The sequence below is a fragment of the Equus asinus genome, chromosome 20, assembly GCF_041296235.1.
Source record: "Equus asinus isolate D_3611 breed Donkey chromosome 20, EquAss-T2T_v2, whole genome shotgun sequence".
NCBI classification, from domain to species: domain Eukaryota; kingdom Metazoa; phylum Chordata; class Mammalia; order Perissodactyla; family Equidae; genus Equus; species Equus asinus.
In genome coordinates, this window is record NC_091809.1 from 15,417,543 (window position 1) to 15,434,855 (window position 17,313).

At 61.7% G+C, this 17,313-nt stretch overlaps 1 protein-coding gene across 2 annotated transcripts in view; it reads left to right on the forward strand.

Moving 5' to 3' along the window:
• The window catches only part of SAFB (scaffold attachment factor B), a 31,179-nt gene extending 16,188 nt beyond the window's left edge, over nucleotides 1–14,991 (forward strand). The window contains exons 6-21 of one of the 2 annotated variants that reach the window (XM_044753144.2): nucleotides 973–1,000; nucleotides 1,909–2,419; nucleotides 2,840–2,889; nucleotides 3,432–3,526; nucleotides 5,238–5,387; nucleotides 5,468–5,550; nucleotides 5,865–6,004; nucleotides 6,141–6,229; nucleotides 7,705–7,811; nucleotides 9,937–10,224; nucleotides 11,150–11,287; nucleotides 11,499–11,541; nucleotides 13,652–13,773; nucleotides 14,028–14,128; nucleotides 14,462–14,528; nucleotides 14,696–14,991. In XM_044753144.2, coding sequence (XP_044609079.1) covers nucleotides 973–1,000; nucleotides 1,909–2,419; nucleotides 2,840–2,889; nucleotides 3,432–3,526; nucleotides 5,238–5,387; nucleotides 5,468–5,550; nucleotides 5,865–6,004; nucleotides 6,141–6,229; nucleotides 7,705–7,811; nucleotides 9,937–10,224; nucleotides 11,150–11,287; nucleotides 11,499–11,541; nucleotides 13,652–13,773; nucleotides 14,028–14,128; nucleotides 14,462–14,528; nucleotides 14,696–14,825 — 2,142 coding nt within the window. In that variant the 3' untranslated portion in view covers nucleotides 14,826–14,991. Of the gene's footprint in view, nucleotides 1–972; nucleotides 1,001–1,908; nucleotides 2,420–2,839; nucleotides 2,890–3,431; nucleotides 3,527–5,237; nucleotides 5,388–5,467; nucleotides 5,551–5,864; nucleotides 6,005–6,140; nucleotides 6,230–7,704; nucleotides 7,812–9,936; nucleotides 10,225–11,149; nucleotides 11,288–11,498; nucleotides 11,542–13,651; nucleotides 13,774–14,021; nucleotides 14,129–14,461; nucleotides 14,529–14,695 lie in introns of both variants that reach the window. The other variant, XM_070491778.1, reaches the window with a different exon arrangement.
• Nucleotides 14,992–17,313: the final 2,322 nt, after the last annotated feature.

Here is a 17,313-nt window from a genome sequence, read left to right on the forward strand (position 1 = left end):
GTAAGGTGCTTAAATCTGTGCCTAGAACCTCGTCAGCGCCCACCAGTGTGGGCTGGAATTCCAGAAGAATGTGTCTTGAGCAGAGGGAGCCTAGGGCCGGGGACCACAGATTGAGAGAGGCCCTTCCTCAGTGGGGCAGCCACCGGAGCCATGAGGAGAAGCCTTTCTATGAGGAAACAGGCCCTGAGCCAAATACTGAGAGCTCTGGAGGGCAGGGTCCTGATGGGCCTGTGGGGGAGGAGGTGGCGGGGCCCGCTGCTGAAAGCTTTAGGCCACCGGGGGCCGAGTGCTCACCATGGCAGCGAAGTGCACTCACGGCCATGGGGGCAGTAAAACCAGACGTCCTGCTAGGCGAGGAACAGCGTGATCTGAATTGACAGGCCCTCCAGGAGAGGGCGTGAGGGACCTTTGGGAGTTTAGAGCTGGCCTAGTGGGGCCACTGACGGGAAGGGAGGAGGAGGAGGACTGTGTCATCTGGGGAGCACAGCTGGGCAAGGATGGCATGACCACGCCAACAGGGACAGGGGCCGCACCACCAGTGCCCATGTCCCCTCAGGCTCTTGAGTTTTCAGAAACTACATGAGTTACAGGGTAAAACGATTGTCTGATGTGTAAGTAGAAAGATGAGAGCACGTCTCCCCTTGTGTGTAAGAGTTCAGTCTAGAGGGACGGACAAGCATGTGATCCGTTCATTGCCATGGAAGGGATGGCGTGGCCAGGCTGGGGACAGCAAAACTGGAGGCGAGGCCCAGGCCCTGGAGAGTAGCCTGGAATGCGGGGCCTGGGCCCGGGTGCCCGAGGCGGATGCCGGCCTGCGGCTCTTCCCTCAAACTGGCAGGGCCTCCGCCTGTTGCCTTTGAGTGTCCGGGTCTGCCTTTGAAACGCTCCCTTTCTAGTCATTGCAGTCCTTAGTGTTACTAACCCGTAGGTGTCATGGGTCTGGCACGGTCTCACTTCTGCTTTTCGTTGCAGGAACTTGAGGAGCCCTCCTTGGAGCCAGGTACTGTTACATGAAAACCTTAGCAGCGGGGTTTGAACCATCCTAGTTCCCACCTTCTCTGATTTGAAGCCTTTAATTTTAAAAAGTTGCCTTACTGTAGTGTTCGTTGTTCTAAAGGTTTACGATCCAAAACATCCAGGATCATAGAGATTGGAAACCCAGCCATATCACCAGATCTGTGAAAGTGGCCAATTCGCAGTTTGCAAAATGAAACTCTCGTGCCTGTTTCAGTGGAAACGGCACTCAAACGTCCGCAGAGCGAGTGTGCACGCCTCTCGAGAGCCGGCACCTCCCACGCAGCAGATCTTGTGATATCGGGCGGTATCTAGCTTGGTGGTGTTGAATCAGGCAGCGCAGGTAGCGGTAGGGAGACGCCCGTGAAACACTGAGACGGAACTGGATTCCGGAAGAGGAAAGAGTGTCTTCACGAGAATTCCAAACCAATGCTATTCACTGTCTGGACTGCAAATATCTCAGAGCACCGAAGGAAGAGAGTCTGGTTTTCATGTTGGACTGTTCTGTTAAAAGAAATGCAAAGAAATTTGGAAATTGAGCTGTCAGTGAATGGTGATACGTTCAGTTAAGCAACTTGGACTTTGGAAGCTAAATTTGGAAGAGTCATGTGTAAACGACGACAGAATGAAGACTGTCAAGAAGCAGCCAGAAGGTTGGGGGTTAACTCTCGGGGATGCTTTTCTCTTCCCTGTAGCGTAGAGGCTTGCCTAGCGGTGGTCGCAGCGCAGGTAGTGTACCCGGTGTGAGTGTGTGTCCCCGCGGGTTTTCCAATCTCTGTGTAGCTAGCTCTTCTCTTCGTGTTAGTGTGGCCGCCGTGCCCGTGCCGCATTTGTGATTGCTTTATTTCCCTGGTAATTAAACCTTGTGCCATTCTATTCCTGTTAAATCCGTAGAAAATGAGAAAATACTCGACATTTTGGGGGAAACTTGTAAATCTGAGCCAGTAAAAGAAGAAGGTCCCGAGCTGGAGCAGCCATTTGCCCAGGATACAAGTAGCGTGGGGCCAGACAGAAAGCTTGCGGAGGAAGAGGACCTTTTTGGCAGCGGCCACCCGGAGGAGGGTGCTTTAGATGTGGCCGGCGAGTCCCCGGGCCAGGCTCAGGCGAGCCAGGCAGACAGCCTGTTAGCGGTAGTGAAAAGGGAGCCGGCGGAGGAGCCGGGCGCTGGCGCGCGGACGGACTGCGAGCCTGTAGGGCTAGAGCAGCGAGCGGAGCAGAGCAGGGGAGCCTGCGAGCCCGCGGGAGCCTGTAGCGAGGAGGCCGCGGAAGCGCCCCCGGAAGCCTCGAGCCCCGAGCCCGGGGATAGCCACGAAGACGGGCCGAAGCTTGCTTTTGAAGCTTGTAATGAAGTCCCTCCGGCTCCTAAAGAGTCCTCAGCCAGTGAGGGCGCTGATCAGAAAATGAGGTTTGTTTTTTCTCAGTTTTAGACCAGACGCTATCTCCTTTTCATGGGTCGTTTAATGACACGCATAAGCTGTTGTCCTGCCATTGGCCAGCCAGACTGATGACACTAGTTTACTGCTAAAGAATGTTTGATTTCTCTTTGTTTATTTTAAGCTGATTACATAATCTTTTTTCTTTTCTCAACCTATCATGGTTGTTTTCTTTAATTCTTCCTAATTATCTTTAGCCCAGCAGAATTAATTAACTCCTGTGGGTCTGAGATCTTATGGTTAGGTCAGATTTCCAATGCCAGTTTGTCGGGGTGTCATTTTTTCAGAACTAAATTTCGGGTAGGTATGCAACCTCAGCACGTGTTTGATAATTTTGAGTTTGTTTCCTCTCTGCTGCTTCCTCCTGGAGTGACATTATCTTTTGTCTCTAGTTCTGTCGAAGATGACTCGGACACAAAGAGGCTTTCCAAAGAGGAAAAGGGTAGGTCACTGCAGCCACCCCCGTCCCCTGGGGCGCATTCGGCCTCGGCAGCGGCCGGGCGGCTGTCTCCTTCGCCCAGATCGGCCTGTGAGCTTTCACGAGCCTTTCTCTGCCCTCTGCGAGGGCTCTGCGGGCCCTGGGTCCTGGGGAGAAGCCCGTCCCCGAGTCTGTGCATCAGCCTGGTGCGGACGTTGCTTTGGCCAGAGCACTTGAGCCCAGTGAGCCCGCCTGACCCTCCTGTTATTTGCAGGTCTCTTGGCCTCAGTGACACTTGCAAATGGAGAAAGGCTTCTGGTTTCAGATATCCTGGGGTTGTCTGGTATTCCAGATTTACCCACAGCTTAACCTTTTACTAAAATGACTAATTGAGACACTGCTGGCCGTCGTGAGGACAGCCGGCCTGGCCCCCACCCCACTGGCTTTGGATGCTGCTGGCATCTGGGAACAAGGCGGGCAGGCGTCTGGTCTGGAATGGCCTTCCCCTGTAGGAGTCAGGGTCTTGTGGGTGTCGTGTTTTTGATGAGAACTTTCGTTTGAAATAGGTCGTAGCAGTTGTGGTAGAAATTTCTGGGTTAGTGGACTTTCTTCTACCACCAGAGCTACAGATTTGAAGAACCTGTTCAGCAAATACGGGAAGGTAAGACGAGGGCTCCCTGGAGAGGGGGCTCGAACGCCGCTGGCGTGCGGCCTGGGCGTGCAGGCCGTGCTCCCCGCTCGTGCGTGCTTTCACGCCGTGCTGTTGTTGGAGCTCACCTTTGCCCATGGGCTGTGCAGGGTCTGCCCCTGCATGGGTGGCGGTGAGAGGCCTGTGGAAGCTCCCAGGGCCACGTCTGCTTTATATTTGTCCCCCTGCCCCAGCCCCAAGGCACCACTTAGACTTGATAGGGTCTCCTGAGTGCATCTCTGGCTTCAGGACAGACCCTGGGAGGGCTGCAGGGCTGGCGGGAAAGGGCAGGGCCGGGACGTGCACTTCTGTGAGACCGTGGTGATGACGGAGGGACACTGGTGAGGCTGGGGACAGGGGCTATGAACAGGGCCTCTGGCATCAGACCAGTGGGCAGCTGCCAGTCCTCACTCTGCTGCTCACGGTCGTGTGACCCAGGGCGTGCCACTCACTGTCCGGACGTCATCCCTGCGCCTGGGGCCCTCAGAGCTGCCTTCTCCTTGAGGGCTGTGTAGTCGTAACAGCGTTGCTGCCCCTCGCTGGGCCCTCAGCTCACCTGCTTTCCCCCGCAGCTGGGGCCACCTCTCCTCGGCAGCACCTGCCCTGCTGCCCTCCTCACTCCCTCCCGTGCCCGCTGCGGTTCCCTGTTGGTTAGGGCACCTGTGTTGGCTTCCCTCCCTTCTCTCTCTCACCCTCCCCTCCTCCCTGGGCCTCCGGGACTCACCTCCCAAGTAAACTCCTGCACCCGGGGTATGTCCCTCAGAGCCAGCTTTGGGGCGAGCCAGAGGGAGAGCCAGCACGGCCCCTCCCTGGTCATAGGAAGGGTTCAGCAAGTCATGGTAGAGAAAACCAGCAGTATTTCCCTTGGTTATCGATGTCCAAGGACGGACAAGAGGAACACTGAGCACGACACAGTTACAGACGTGCCTGACAACTCCCTGGGCTCAGTCGTGCCCGGTGGCCCGTGGGTGCTCTCCGCAGGGAAGTGGCACCCGGCGCCTGCAGGGGCTTGGGGGCTTGGGGGCTTACTGTGGGCTCAGTGGGGGACCTGGCCACTCGGAAGCCTTCCTTTGGGTCTCAGACCCCGTGTGGCACAGTGAGGATGCCTGTTGGTTCCTGTGGGACTCCTGCGCCATGGTGCCTTCAGCCTGCTGGCGTCAGGGATTAAGACGCTTCTCAAGGCTGCGCGTGGAGCGCTGGAGCACCTGAGCCATCCCAGTGGGGGTTGTCACTGTCAACAGTGGGATGGGTCCTGCGTTCCAGTGCTCCTCGTGAACCTGTGCTCAGGCCAGGCTCGAGCTGTAGACGTGCCCTCGGCTTTACTGCCCACGTGGCGTGCCTGTGTGTTCTGAACCGTTTCTTCACGAGCGCTCACGTTGAAGGAAGGCCAGGAGCCTCAGCCTTCCGATCCCCTCTCCTCTACCCCACACCTGCTGTCCTGGCCCTAGAGGGACCTGGGGGAGGGCCCTGGAGTGGTGGCCGCAAGACAGCAGCATCGCCCTCCCCCGTCCTTTTCTGCTGCATGTCGGGCACCTGGTGCCAGGGTTTCTCGTGCATCCTCTCCCCGGGAGGAGAGCACCGGCACGTGGGCTGCGTCGGGGAAGGCGGCCCGCGCATCTCCAGCAGTGAATGCCGGGGTCCGGGTGCGGCTGTGTATCTGAGCCATCGTGCGCTTTCCTTCGAGGTGGTGGGCGCCAAGGTCGTGACGAACGCCCGGAGTCCTGGGGCTCGCTGCTACGGCTTCGTCACCATGTCCACAGCAGAAGAGGCCACCAAGTGCATCAGCCACCTGCACAAAACAGAGCTCCACGGGAAGATGATCTCCGTGGAGAAAGTAAGGGCTGCCCGCTGTCTTCCGGGGGCCAGCCCGGCCCAGGAAGGAGGGGCTCCTTCCACTTGGCTCTCTTCTTTCAGGCGAAAAACGAACCTGCTGGCAAGAAAACCTCTGAGAAGAGAGACGGTGAGGGGAAAAAGGAGAAGTCCAGTAACAGTGACAGGTATGGCTCTTCCCCGAGGGGACTGTGGCCAAGGTGAGCCTCTGCTTTACCTCCCACCCTCCAGGCTCCCACAGGTCGGGAAGACCACGAGGGCCCCCCCCCCCCTTATTTTTTGGCATTTGTCGGAAGATTTCCCCGCTAGTAGCTCTCACTCCAGGCCCTCTTCCGGGGCGCTTGGGAAAAGCAGTGGTCGCGTTGCTGCCAGCCGAGGCGGCCTCCTCCCATGTGGTGCTCAGTGCCAGAGGCCGGTCGTGGTGGCGTTGCCCTCAGCATCCCGTGTAACACACTTGTGTGTCCTGGGGTGTTATTTATAGACCTGCGAACCTGAAGAGGGAAGACAAAGCCGACAGAAAAGATGATGCTAAAAAGGGCGAAGATGGAAGTGGGGAAAAGAGTAAAGATCAGGATGATCAGAAGCCTGGCCCCTCGGAGCGCTCCCGGACCACCAAATCAGGTAAGCCGCCCGACGGGCGTGGGAGGCGCACCTCCGCCTGGCCGCCGTGGGCTGTCTTCTCCGTGGAGCTGAGTGTTTCTTTCTTGCAAGGTGTTGCTTGTTTCTGACCTTATACCCTTCCTCCTTCTTGCTGCAGGAAGTCGGGGAACCGAGCGCACAGTGGTGATGGATAAATCTAAGGGTGTGCCTGTCATCAGTGTCAAAACCTCGGGATCCAAGGAGAGGGTGCGTGCGCTTCCTAGCTGGGGTCTTCGGCAGCATCCTCATTTGTGTGTGTGTGTGTTTTAGAGAATTCTCGGGTGTAATTTGAGAACAATTCTGTGCCTTTTCGAAGTATAGGCATCTTGGACTTTAGAAACAGTCGAGACAGTTCAGGAGCTTTTCTCACCTGCCTTGGGCATCTCCGCAGCTCTCCTTGCTGCATTCTGACCCCCGTGTGACCCACGTGCCTTTCCTGCCTCTCTAAGCCCTGTCCCCACCTTGGCCCCGTCCCAGACTCTGTCTCCTGGCAGAGGCTCCAAGGAACGCAGGATCCACAAAGTACCTGTCGCGGGTTCTTAGCACTTCGCTCCGCCTGCCATTGGGCCCGCGCCTCTGTTGACATTCCTATATTCCCCTTTTGACCACCTTCCAGCCTTGATAGCTGTGGGTCGAGGTTCCCCAAGGCCACCCATGTTCCGTGATTCACCAGTAGGAGCTCTGGGCTCAGGCTGGGCTTCTCCTCCCAGCTAAGGTGGCCGCAGTGCTGCGAACACAGGCAGTCTGGGGGACCTGCGCGGGCTCTGTTGTGTTCTCTCCCTCCCACGAGGGCTCCCACAGCAGTGGAGATGCAGCAACACGTGGGCCGTGCTTCTGCCCAGGGAGCCCACTGGAGCCGCAGCGCCCCAGGTTTCTACCGGGGGCTGGTCACGGGGGCACCCTCTGCCATGTAAGGAGCAACATTCCCGACTCCCGGGGAAAGCAGGTGTTCAGTGTGTGTGCCATAGTTTGCGTGGTATGGGCACAGCGAACCACCCTTACCAGTTAGCTGCCCGCGGGAGTACTGGGTGCCCAGTTCGAGGCGCCAGCCTCAGGCCTGCCGCACAGAGGGCAGACCGTTGAGGCCGATGAATGGTGGGGATCGGCTGCAAGCCGGCGTTTCACTTCCACAAGCTTTCCGTCTGCTTTGTGTTTGTGCGGACATTTTAGTATGTTGTGATCTCTTAGTCTTATTTTATAAAAAGTGATTGGAAAATCGTAAAATGAAAGTGCAATTCCGGGGCTAACATGGGTAGATCTCATTAAGATACTGCAGTGACACACATCAGGAGTCTTCGGACACGCCGGAAGGGGCTGCTGCTGGGCGCCCACTGCGTGTTTAATTCTGAAGGAAAGAACAGGGTTAAGGGATTTGTCTTGGGTGCAAAAGACAAAGGATAAAAAATACTTTTTTGATCTTATGAAAAGTTCTGAGGGGAATACTCCTTTCCACCTTGACCTGCGGGAGTGTTCAGGGGTCATGTTTCAGCATTGAACGATGGTGACGGCCTGTGACTTTGAATCATAAGCCAAACACGGGGTCTCGCAGAGGGCGCCTTGTGGCCCCCAGTCCAGAGAGCGCCGGCCTTCGTTTCCAGTCTGCCCGTCGGGCGCTGGGACCCGGACGCACCTGGACCTGGTGTCGTTTCTCCTTTAACTGCTCGCTGTCCTTGGTGATCCAGGTCTCCAAGAGCCAGGACCGCAAGTCGGCCAGCAGAGAGAAGCGCTCCGTCGTGTCCTTCGACAAAGTCAAGGAGCCTCGCAAGTCGAGAGACTCGGAGTCCCGCAGGTGCGTCGGGGGCAGGCCTGGGGCCCCGGGGGCACTCAGTGCACGTTCTCGCTGCGCTCTGGCTGTGTCCTGGGGCTCGTTCCAGTGCCTTCTCGTGCAAGTAGGCCCCTGTGCTCTGGAAGATCCGGAAGGTGGCGGCGGGGAGGGGATGCCTCCTGCAGTGGCAGTGCTCGTGCACTGACATCCCAGACCCGCTCCCTAAGCTGAGAGGCCTCCCCCTTAGTCAGCCAGGAGACACGTCTTCCTCAGTTCCAGAACCAAACGCGGGTGGAACTGGTCACCCGAGGGACAGTTAATCTTTCTTGTCAAGAAACAGTTCTTAAACTCTAGTTTGAAAAATAAGAACCTTGGGTAAAAAGCCTGGAGGGGTAGGCGTGAGAAGGGCCCCGGGCGCCGGGGTTGGTGCTGCCCCGGCCAGAGCGGTCTGCCTCCAGGGCAGGGCGGCGGGCAGAGGGAAGGGCACTCCTGGTGGCGTAATTGGCACTGGATGAGCGGGAGTGACCCACGTGCGTGTGGGAACTGAACACAGTAAAGGCCGTTTCCCACTAGTGACGAAAGGATGCGCTCTCCCTGAGGGCTTCAGGCCATCTGGCTGTTCTTTGGACAGTCCTTGTGTCTGCAGCTCACTCACGTCACAGACCCAGCCGTCAGCATACACTGATGACTGATCGGGGACGTGAGAAGGAACGTGCGTGAAGGAAATGTCTTTGCACGTGAGCTTGCGAAGGCCTGAAAAGTCATAAAGGAGGAGAGAGGGACTCAGTTTACCTTGTGGACAGTGCACCATAGAGAGCCAGGTCGCTCAACAGAGGGGAATCAAGGTGACCGGAAGTCAGTGTCGTAGGGAGAAGATAAGCCGACAGGGAAATGGGCAGAAGACAGTCCACGGAAGGGTGCTGCTCGTGGCCAGGAGGCCGTGGGCAGTGGCTGAGCCTCGCCCGATGGGGCTCCCCCGTCGGCTGATCCGGTCGCCGTCTGAACTCCGGGGTGGGTGTGGTGGTTGGAGTGAGCGTGTCCATGCGCACGGCAGCCTGGAGGGAAGGTAACAGGAGCACACGCCTGAAGCCTCATGTCCCAGACAAGAAATGCCGCTTCTCCAGACCTGCCCAGGGGAACCTGTACACCAGAAAATGCAGGCCCAGGGGTCCGTTTGAGGGTCGGGAACAGCCGCAGGGTCCACCTCGGGTGCTGGTTCCATAAACCGTGGCCTCTCCCCACTGTGGGCTCCTTCCCAAAAGCCTGTTGTAGACACAGGGGCGTGGAAGGGTCCAGGACCTGCTGCGTGAGCTGAGGAGGCTGCGGTCATTTTTGTCACAACCCTGCAACGTGATAAATTCCTGCGGGTACAAATGTGTCTATAGATGCATGCAGAGGCCAGCCAGGAGACAGCCTGGCGCTGTCTTCTCTGTGGCATGCTGACTGAAGGGAACGCGCTGGAGCATGACGAGTGTGGCTCTCAGAAGCAGAGTTGTCCGTGCCCTCAGCTGCTGCAGCCCTTGCTGGCTGGTAGATTCGTTTGAGTTTATATGCGTCGTTGAAAGACGGCGACTCTAGTGCACTAGCCCCATGTTATGGTGACTAAGTGAAGCTCCTGGCTTCGGGAGCAAAGATTCTGATGCACACTTACTCCCAGTGAGAAATAAGTTCTGTTTCTTGTTTTTGTTTGCTGAGGAAGGTTTGCCCTGAGCTAACATCCATGCCAGTCATCCTCTATTTTTTAGTACGTGGGCCGCCAGCACAGCATGGCCGCTAACAGAGCAGTGTGGGTCCGGCCCTGTTTCTTATGTTTAATGGGCTGTTTTATGGAATCAGATGTTGAATGCCAGAAGGATCTCATCTCAGTTCATATCATAGCTCACACACAGACCCATCCACCCAGCCCTGCCTTTGCTCTTTGCCAGCTGGCTGGTCGAGGGCTCAGCTGGAAGCAGCGCCCATGCTGGCCGTTTGGGCTTCCCGCTGTGGTTTCCAGAGCTCGGTGGGTCCCACCCTCGTTGTCCCTGCTCCAGCGCGGCCCTGCGGCTCGGGCACAGCCCTGGAGTCCATGTCTGCCTTGGTCTGGGAGGCTCAGCCCGCTGGGCGAGGATGTGGCCCCCGCGCTGCAGCCGCTGCCCTTGGCCCGCAGGGTGCGCGAGCGCAGTGAGCGGGAGCAGCGGCTGCAGGCGCAGTGGGAGCGGGAGGAGCGCGAGCGGCTGGAGATCGCCCGCGAGAGGCTGGCCTTCCACCGGCACCGGCTGGAGCGCGAGCGCATGGAGCGGGAGCGGCTGGAGCGCGAGCGCATGCACGTGGAGCAGGAGCGCCGGCGCGAGCAGGAGCGCATCCACCGCGAGCGCGAGGAGCTGCGGCGCCAGCAGGAGCTGCGCTATGAGCAGGAGCGGCGGCCGGCCGTGCGCAGGCCCTACGACGACGGCCGGTAAGCCGCGCTGCCCCGCCCTGCCCTCGGCCCCCGGACACCTGCTGCGCTGGCCCAGGTCAGTGTCCCGTACGCTGCAGGGCCCTGGGGCAGGAATGGACGATTCGGGGGTGCTGAGTAAGCCATTGGGTACGGGTCCCAGCACGGGCCCCGAGGGGGGGGCCAGAGACCCAGACCCCTCCTCGAGGGCCCCTCCAGGCCTTGTCCTCACGGCTGTGTCTGGCTTGGCCCCTTCCTGTCGTGAGGTTGGTCCTGATCCCCGACCACGGTGAGGGGCGTGGGGGCGCAGACGGGGCCTGAAGCTGGCCGGAGTGGGGCGCTGGTCCCTGCCCGGTGCTGTCGGAGTTTCTCCCCATGTGTCGCGACTTGGGGCAGGCGCGATGGCCTTTATCCTGTTTCTCCTGCGGGTCAGACGCTCATGGAGCACACTGCGAGGCCTCTGTAAGGGCCCTCAGCTGCTGTGGGGCTTTCGTGCCCTTTCCAAAACCCTGCCGCTGGGGGTCCCTGTGGTCAGAGATGTGTTGAAACTACGTTTCAAGTGCTTCTCGAAGTCCCCCCGGGTGTATGCCGGGTCCAGTCGGCGTCGGGGCGGAAGGGACGGGCGTGCACTGGAGCGCGGGCGGCGGCTGTCCTGTGTCACGTGGCTGGACTGAGGCCGGCCCTCTCGGTGGCCTCTGGTGCAGTCCCAGAGGCGATGCGCAGACCTGGCGCCAGCCGTCCCCCGAGGGAGCCCGAAGCCCTTGTGCTGGGGGCACAGTCGCTCAGTGGGTCCCCCGTCAGCAGGCGGAGCAGAGGGTGCTCCGTGCGCACCGTGACCTCTCGTTCTCCCAAGGGCCGGGCGGGCTCCGGTTGTGGGGTTCAGTTCACCATCCCCCCAGTGATGTGTCTGGGGAGGAAATGCACTGCGTCCTGTCTTCCTCTCCAGGCGAGATGATGCCTACTGGCCGGAAGCCAAGCGGGCCGCCCTGGACGAGCGCTACCATTCGGACTTCAACCGCCAGGATCGCTTCCACGACTTTGACCACAGGGACCGGGGCCGCTACCCCGACCACTCTGTTGACAGGTCAGCCAGGGTTCCCTCAGCCTGCCCCCCGGGTGCAAGCTTTCTTTGTCCTGGTTCAACCCTCACGACAAAGAACTAAGGTCGGCCTTCAAGGCTCTGCGAGCCCGCCCAGACCCTCCGAGTGTGTGGTCTCCACTGGGAAATGGTTTTCATTTGGGGGTCTGACCACCTGTGCCTCCTCTCCTTACAGTTTTCTCTCACTTGTTTTCAGGAGAGAAGGTTCGAGGTCGATGATGGGAGAAAGAGAAGGACAGGTAAGTCGGGCTCCAGCCTAGCCAGTTTCCGCAGAGTTGATGCTCTTCCTGCTACCCGCCTTCCTGGTCTCCCGTCTGAGCCCGAGGAAAGGAGCAAAAGGCAACGTGCAGCCCCCAGTGGTGGCCCGATGCTTTGTGCCTGGTCTGGGCTGGAAACCCAGACAGGGATCCGAAGCCGCCTTTGGCCTTGACCCTGGGGTTCCGTGTGCCCTAGTAACTCAGCACACGGCGCCGAAGCTCTGCGGAGCCTCGCGCGGCTCCGACGGGCTCCCACGGCCCACACAGGGCGCAGCGCTTCCGAGCTGTGGTCCCCGTGCACCAGGCGCGCAGTGAGCCGCCCTGCTGGGCCTGCGAGGGCAGCGCCGTCTCTGGTCCCCGCTCTCTCTGCGGGATTGACACGTCAGAAGACGTTCTCCCAAGAGCCTCGCCCCTTTAGGGGGCTCGCGTGGGAAATGGGGCTGAGGGAAGGGGTCAGGGCGTGGCTGGCAGAATTGCCACCCGTGGTCGTGCCCTTTTCGGCCTCCGGCACAGACGCCTGCCCTCTGGAGTCAGCCTGCAGCCCTCCCATGAGCCTCTTTCCTGCTCGGGGTAGATCTCACGTAAACCGCGGCCCAGTGCCGGCTCCTCTCTGCGGGAGCAGTTGCTCCCCGGGTTAGATGCGCGGGCTCCGCAGTCAGAGCCGGGCTGCCTCCCGGGCCCACCACTCCACCCAGCCTGTCCCTAGCGGTGCTGTGACAGTAGTCACGTGGCCACAGAGGGTGGCCGAGGGAGATGAGATGAGCCCGGCTCTGCGGGAAGGGCGGCCCCTTCCTCACACTCGGCTCTTGTCAGTGGCGCTTCTCCTGTGGTATAGACTGTCCTCCCGGGGCAGAAAGGGGGGTCCTTCCTCCGTCTGCCCTCGGGGGTGCCAATGCCTGGCGAGGGGCGTGTGCACGGCCTTCGGCCTCGGCGGGTGCGCTCGGGGCGCCTGGAGAGGAGTGTCGCCTTTAAAGTGCCAGGGAGGGGTGGGCTCAGTCAGAGCCAGTCTCTGGAGAGGGTGTGTGCCTTGGACGGGGGCTGCTGCTAGGAGACCGTCCCCTGAAATGCTGGTCCTTGTCCAGAGGTAGACGAGGCTGCCTGAGTCACCAGCTGGGGCTAAAGGCCCGTGTGCAGAAGCCCGTAGCCGGTGTGTCCAGGCGGGCGCATCAGCAGCTCTCCTCAGGTTACATTCAGCAGCCCCGATTGCCTGGACCCACTGCTTGTGACTTTGTCCCCCCTGTGGAACTGGGCCCTTTCCTTATGGGGAGGGGCGGCGTCGGATCGGCACATGCGGGGCGCTGAGGTCCTGGGGTGCTGAGAGCTGGCCTGCCCTAGTCCGGGCAGATGAGCGGGGACAGCAGTGACTGCCGGGCAGCCGTCCTGGGGCGGGAGGTCCCAAGGCCACGGGGTGGGCGTGTGGAGCCAGAACCGCCTCGGCAGCTCCCCGAGAGGCAGCACAGGCGTCCGTCTGTCCCTGCGGCCCGCCGGATGGCTGGGCGGAGGGCGAGGCGGCCGCTGTTAAAGCAGCCGCGCCTCTTCCCATCCTGCCCCTGCGGAAAGTGTCCAACGGCCAGGCCCTCCTGGGGCTCTCCTGGCCGCGCAGCCTTGCACAGGGTGCGGTGTGGGCTGTGCCATAGGCGCTGTGACCCCAACAAAAGGACAGGCTGCCAGGCCCAGGAGGCAGCCATGTTAAGGGTCCCCCTGCCCTTTTGCTCTGCTGCCCGGGTGCTGTTGACCACATCGTGGCGCTGGGACCCACCACAGTGTCGCCCCTTCTTGGTGCGCGGGTCGCTGGGCCCCAGCCCCACTCGGTCCTCCAGGGCCTGACTCTCGGCCCTCCAATATGGGGCCTCAGCCCGAAACTGCCTTGTCCGTCCTCGGCTCTGCTGTGCCTCTGCCTCAGCAGGCCGTGAGCATCCTGCGGGGCCGCGGCTGTGTCGTGCGCGCCGAGATGGCCTCCGTGGCGCGAGACAGTGCACAGAAGGCCGCGCGCTCCCCTCTGAATTGCCGGCCTTGGCGTGGTCGGCCTTTGCCCGCAGCCCTGGCCCAGGGCCGCGCTGAAGCCTGCCTTCCCCTCCGCCTCTCTCCTCAGCATTACCCCGAGCGCCACGGCGGGCCCGAGCGCCACGGCCGGGACTCCCGGGACGGCTGGGGCGGCTACGGCTCCGACAAGAGGATGAGCGAGGGCCGGGGGCTGCCGCCGCCACCACCCAGGTTTGTGTCCCGCACCCCACTGCTGGGTGGCGGGATCGGTGAGTCCAGCTGCGGACCCAGGTCCTGGGGCTGCGGCGAGGGCCGGCCCCGTGACCCCGCGCCCGCCCCGGTTCGCTCCGAGCAGCATCCGGCCAGGAGCCGGTTCCCGTCCCCCACGGCCCGCGGGGACGGGGCTGGGACACAGACTCCCGCACCCGGCGCCGTGCTGAAGGCGGGGGCAGGCCGAGTCAGAGATGCCTTTCTCCAAGGGGCAGACGGGACTGGGGGGACCACGGCCGGAGGCTAGAGGATGACCGTGCGTGGCAGGGCGCCGCCGACGGAGGCATGATGGACAGGGACCACAAGAGGTGGCAAGGTGAGGACTGGCTCGGCCGGGACGCGTCTGTCTGGAGAAGCATCTAGAGAGCTCATGCCACAGCGGCTCTCCGCCATCCCGGGCGTCCCCCGCTTCATGGGGGCAGGGCCATGCTCTCCCCTCCTCGGGGCCTGGCAGGAGGGTCCCCTGACGAGCTCGGGGTAGGGGGTGAAGAAGGGAGGGAGGGACGTGTGGCCTGGAAGAGGGCTCAGCAAGGGCGGCGGGTGGCATGGTGCCCGTGCCTGTGCGGCCGCAGGGGCTGGAGGAGCGGGGCCCCGTGTCCGTGTCCTCTGAGCTCGCGGCGCTGTGTGAGCAGGCGCTCTTGTGTTCCAGGTGGCGAGAGAAGTATGTCTGGTCACTCAGGCCCGGGCCACATGATGACCCGCGGCGGGATGTCGGGGTAAGCCGGCCCTCCTGTGCCCAGTCCCGTCCTCGCACGCTCGCCCGTGGTGGTGGGGCAGTCGTCTGCCTCCACGCTGCCTCCCTGGGCCCGTGCTGCTTGCGCGGGGCCCTTGGGGACAGGGGCGTGGGAGGGGGCTCCTGGACACAGGGTCTCCTCTCTTCCAGGCGCGGTAGCTTCGCCCCCGGCGGGGCCTCGCGGGGCCACGTGATCCCGCGCGGCGGGATGCAGGGCGGCTTCGGAGGCCAGAACCGGGGCAGCCGGCCCAGCGACGCCCGCTTCAGCCGCCGCTACTGAGCACCTGGCCCGCGGCCGCCGGGGCGCGTCCCGTTAGGAGCCCCTTCAACTGTGTACAATACGTTTTTTTATCTGCTGCCATATTGTAGCTCAATACAATGTGAATTTGTTTTCTGTTTTTTTTTGGTTTTTTGTAATAAACGTGTTTCTGTTCACATACCCTTTATTTACAGCGTCGTCTCTTTATTTCCGCCTCTTTAAGTAAAACGTCGTCACTCTCGCGTCGCCGAGCTGCAGCTCGTCCTCTGCGGGGGGACGGAGGGGCCGCTGTAAGGGACGGCCAGGCCCCAGAGCCCTCCACGGACGGCACTCAGCTCGCGGCCCGCCAGCCAGGCGGAGTTCCCAGGACCGGCTGGGTCCGACGCGCGGCCACCCTGTCCCTCCGCCACCGGTGCCCTGTGATGCCCCGCAGGTGTTCCTGAGGCACACGCTCGCCGCACGTCCAGGACGCGCCCACCCCCGCTCAACACGCTGCTGTTTCCCGTGTGGTAAAAATCTGCGTAGCGGGAGCTTTGCCGCTGTAACCCTGTCTAAGCGTACGATTCAGCGGCTGTGCGCGCCCGTCCACGATGCCCTGCAGCCATCTCCAGCATCCGTCTCCACAGCCGTTGACCTTCCCAGACACAGACTGTCCCCGTGAAACACGGAGCCCCAGCCCTGGCCCGCCACCTACTTCCTGTCTCTGGATGTGACTCCTGGGCCTCACGGAACAGCATCTGAGTGGGTCGCACACAGCGGTGTGGGGCCGAGGCGTGCCCACGGGCAGTGCCACCTCCCCGGCTCAGCCGCGCTGCCCCCAGGGGTCCCGGCTCTGTGGACGGGGCTCGGAAGAGGTGGCGCAGCGAGGCCTGCCTCGGCTCTAGGCCCCGTCTCTGACACACTGAAGCGGCGTGTGGCCCCGTCTGGGGGCTGGGGATGTACCCACGGCCCAGGCGGCCTGAGCCCGTCCCCCAGGGCCCACAGCGGGGGGCAGGCAGACACGTGACCAGCCCTGGAGACTGGTCGGCCAAATAAAGCCCACTCGACGGGGCAGAGATGTCCCCACCCTGGAACCTGTCCATATGGACCGCACCTGGCAAAAGGCCCTCGAGAGGGTCAACTCCGGGCTCATCCTGGTGGCCCGTGTCATCTCAGGGCCCCTGTAAGGGAAATAGGGAGGCGGGACCAGAGGACGGGAGAGGACGCCTGCACCCCTGGCTTTGAGGATGAAGGGCCCGCGGGCCCAGGAAGGCAGCGGCTTTGAGAAGCTGGAAAAGGCAGGAAACCCAGTCCCCTTGGAGCTTCCAGAAGGAACCAGCCCTGCCCACACCTTGATGCCAGCCCAGCGAGACCACGTGGGACCTCTGACCCCAGAACCACAAGAGAGAAAACTATTTTTTTTTTTTTAGGAAGATCAGCCCTGAGCTAACATCTGCTGCCAATCCTCCTCTTTTTGCTGAGGAAGATTAGCCCTGAGCTAACATCCATGCCCATCTTCCTCCACTTTATATGTGGAACGCCTACCACAGCATGGCGTGCCAAGCAGTGCCATGTCCACACCCAGGATCCGAACCGATGAACCCCGGGCCACTGAAATGGAACGTGCGCACTTAACCGCTGCGCCACTGGGCCGTCCCCAAAACTGGTGTTTTAAGCGGCCGAATCGGGTCATTTTTTGCAGCAGCCACAGGGTAGTGGGGAGGACTGCCCGGAGGAAATGGGGCAGGGTCTGGAACACTCGCAGCTGTGTGACGGGGCTGACGGGGTGCTGCTGGCATCTAAGGGGTGCAGGCAGGGATGCTGCTCAACACCTGCGGTGCCCAGGACGGCCCCGCAGACATCTCCCTGGCCCCGTGTCTGATGTGCAGGAGGGGAAACCCTGCCCCAGGGTGGCAGGCGCCGTGATGGGGCACCCACAGGGTTCGGCCCGGGTGGCAGGAAGTCAGTGGAGGCCTCCCGGAGGAGGGGGCAGGCAGAGCAGGCGTCAGCTAGGAGGAGGGCTGGCCTGGCGACAGCTCGCACACGTCGTGGCAGAGGCTGGTGGTGAAAACCAGCTGTCGTGGGGCCACCTGGCACGAACAGGAGGGGCCGAGGGGGAGGAGGCCGGAGGGCGCCCGTGCGGCGTCTAAGACGGCCCGCCGCTCTCCTGGTCCTCGCTGTGCGTGGCCATGCACTTCCCCGAGCCCTTCCCGCCCACCGAGTGGTCCCCGGACCCACGAGCGTCCCCTCACCCTGATCCGGGCACGTGCCGCGGGCGCTCCTCTGATCAGGGCCGGCCGGTGGACACGAGCAGACCCGAAGGCAGGGAGCAAGTCCACGGCCAAGTACATGGGGCTGCAGGACAAGGCCAGCCGCCTGGAGCCGAGGGGCCAGAGGGCCGGGCACAGCCCGGGGTGGTGCCTCGCTGGCCTACAATGGCCACCGTCCCCTCCTTTTGCTCCGCTGGGAGCTCACAGGGCACAGCAGGTTGGCCTCGCACGCCTCCCCCTCTGTTAGATGGTGACAGGAA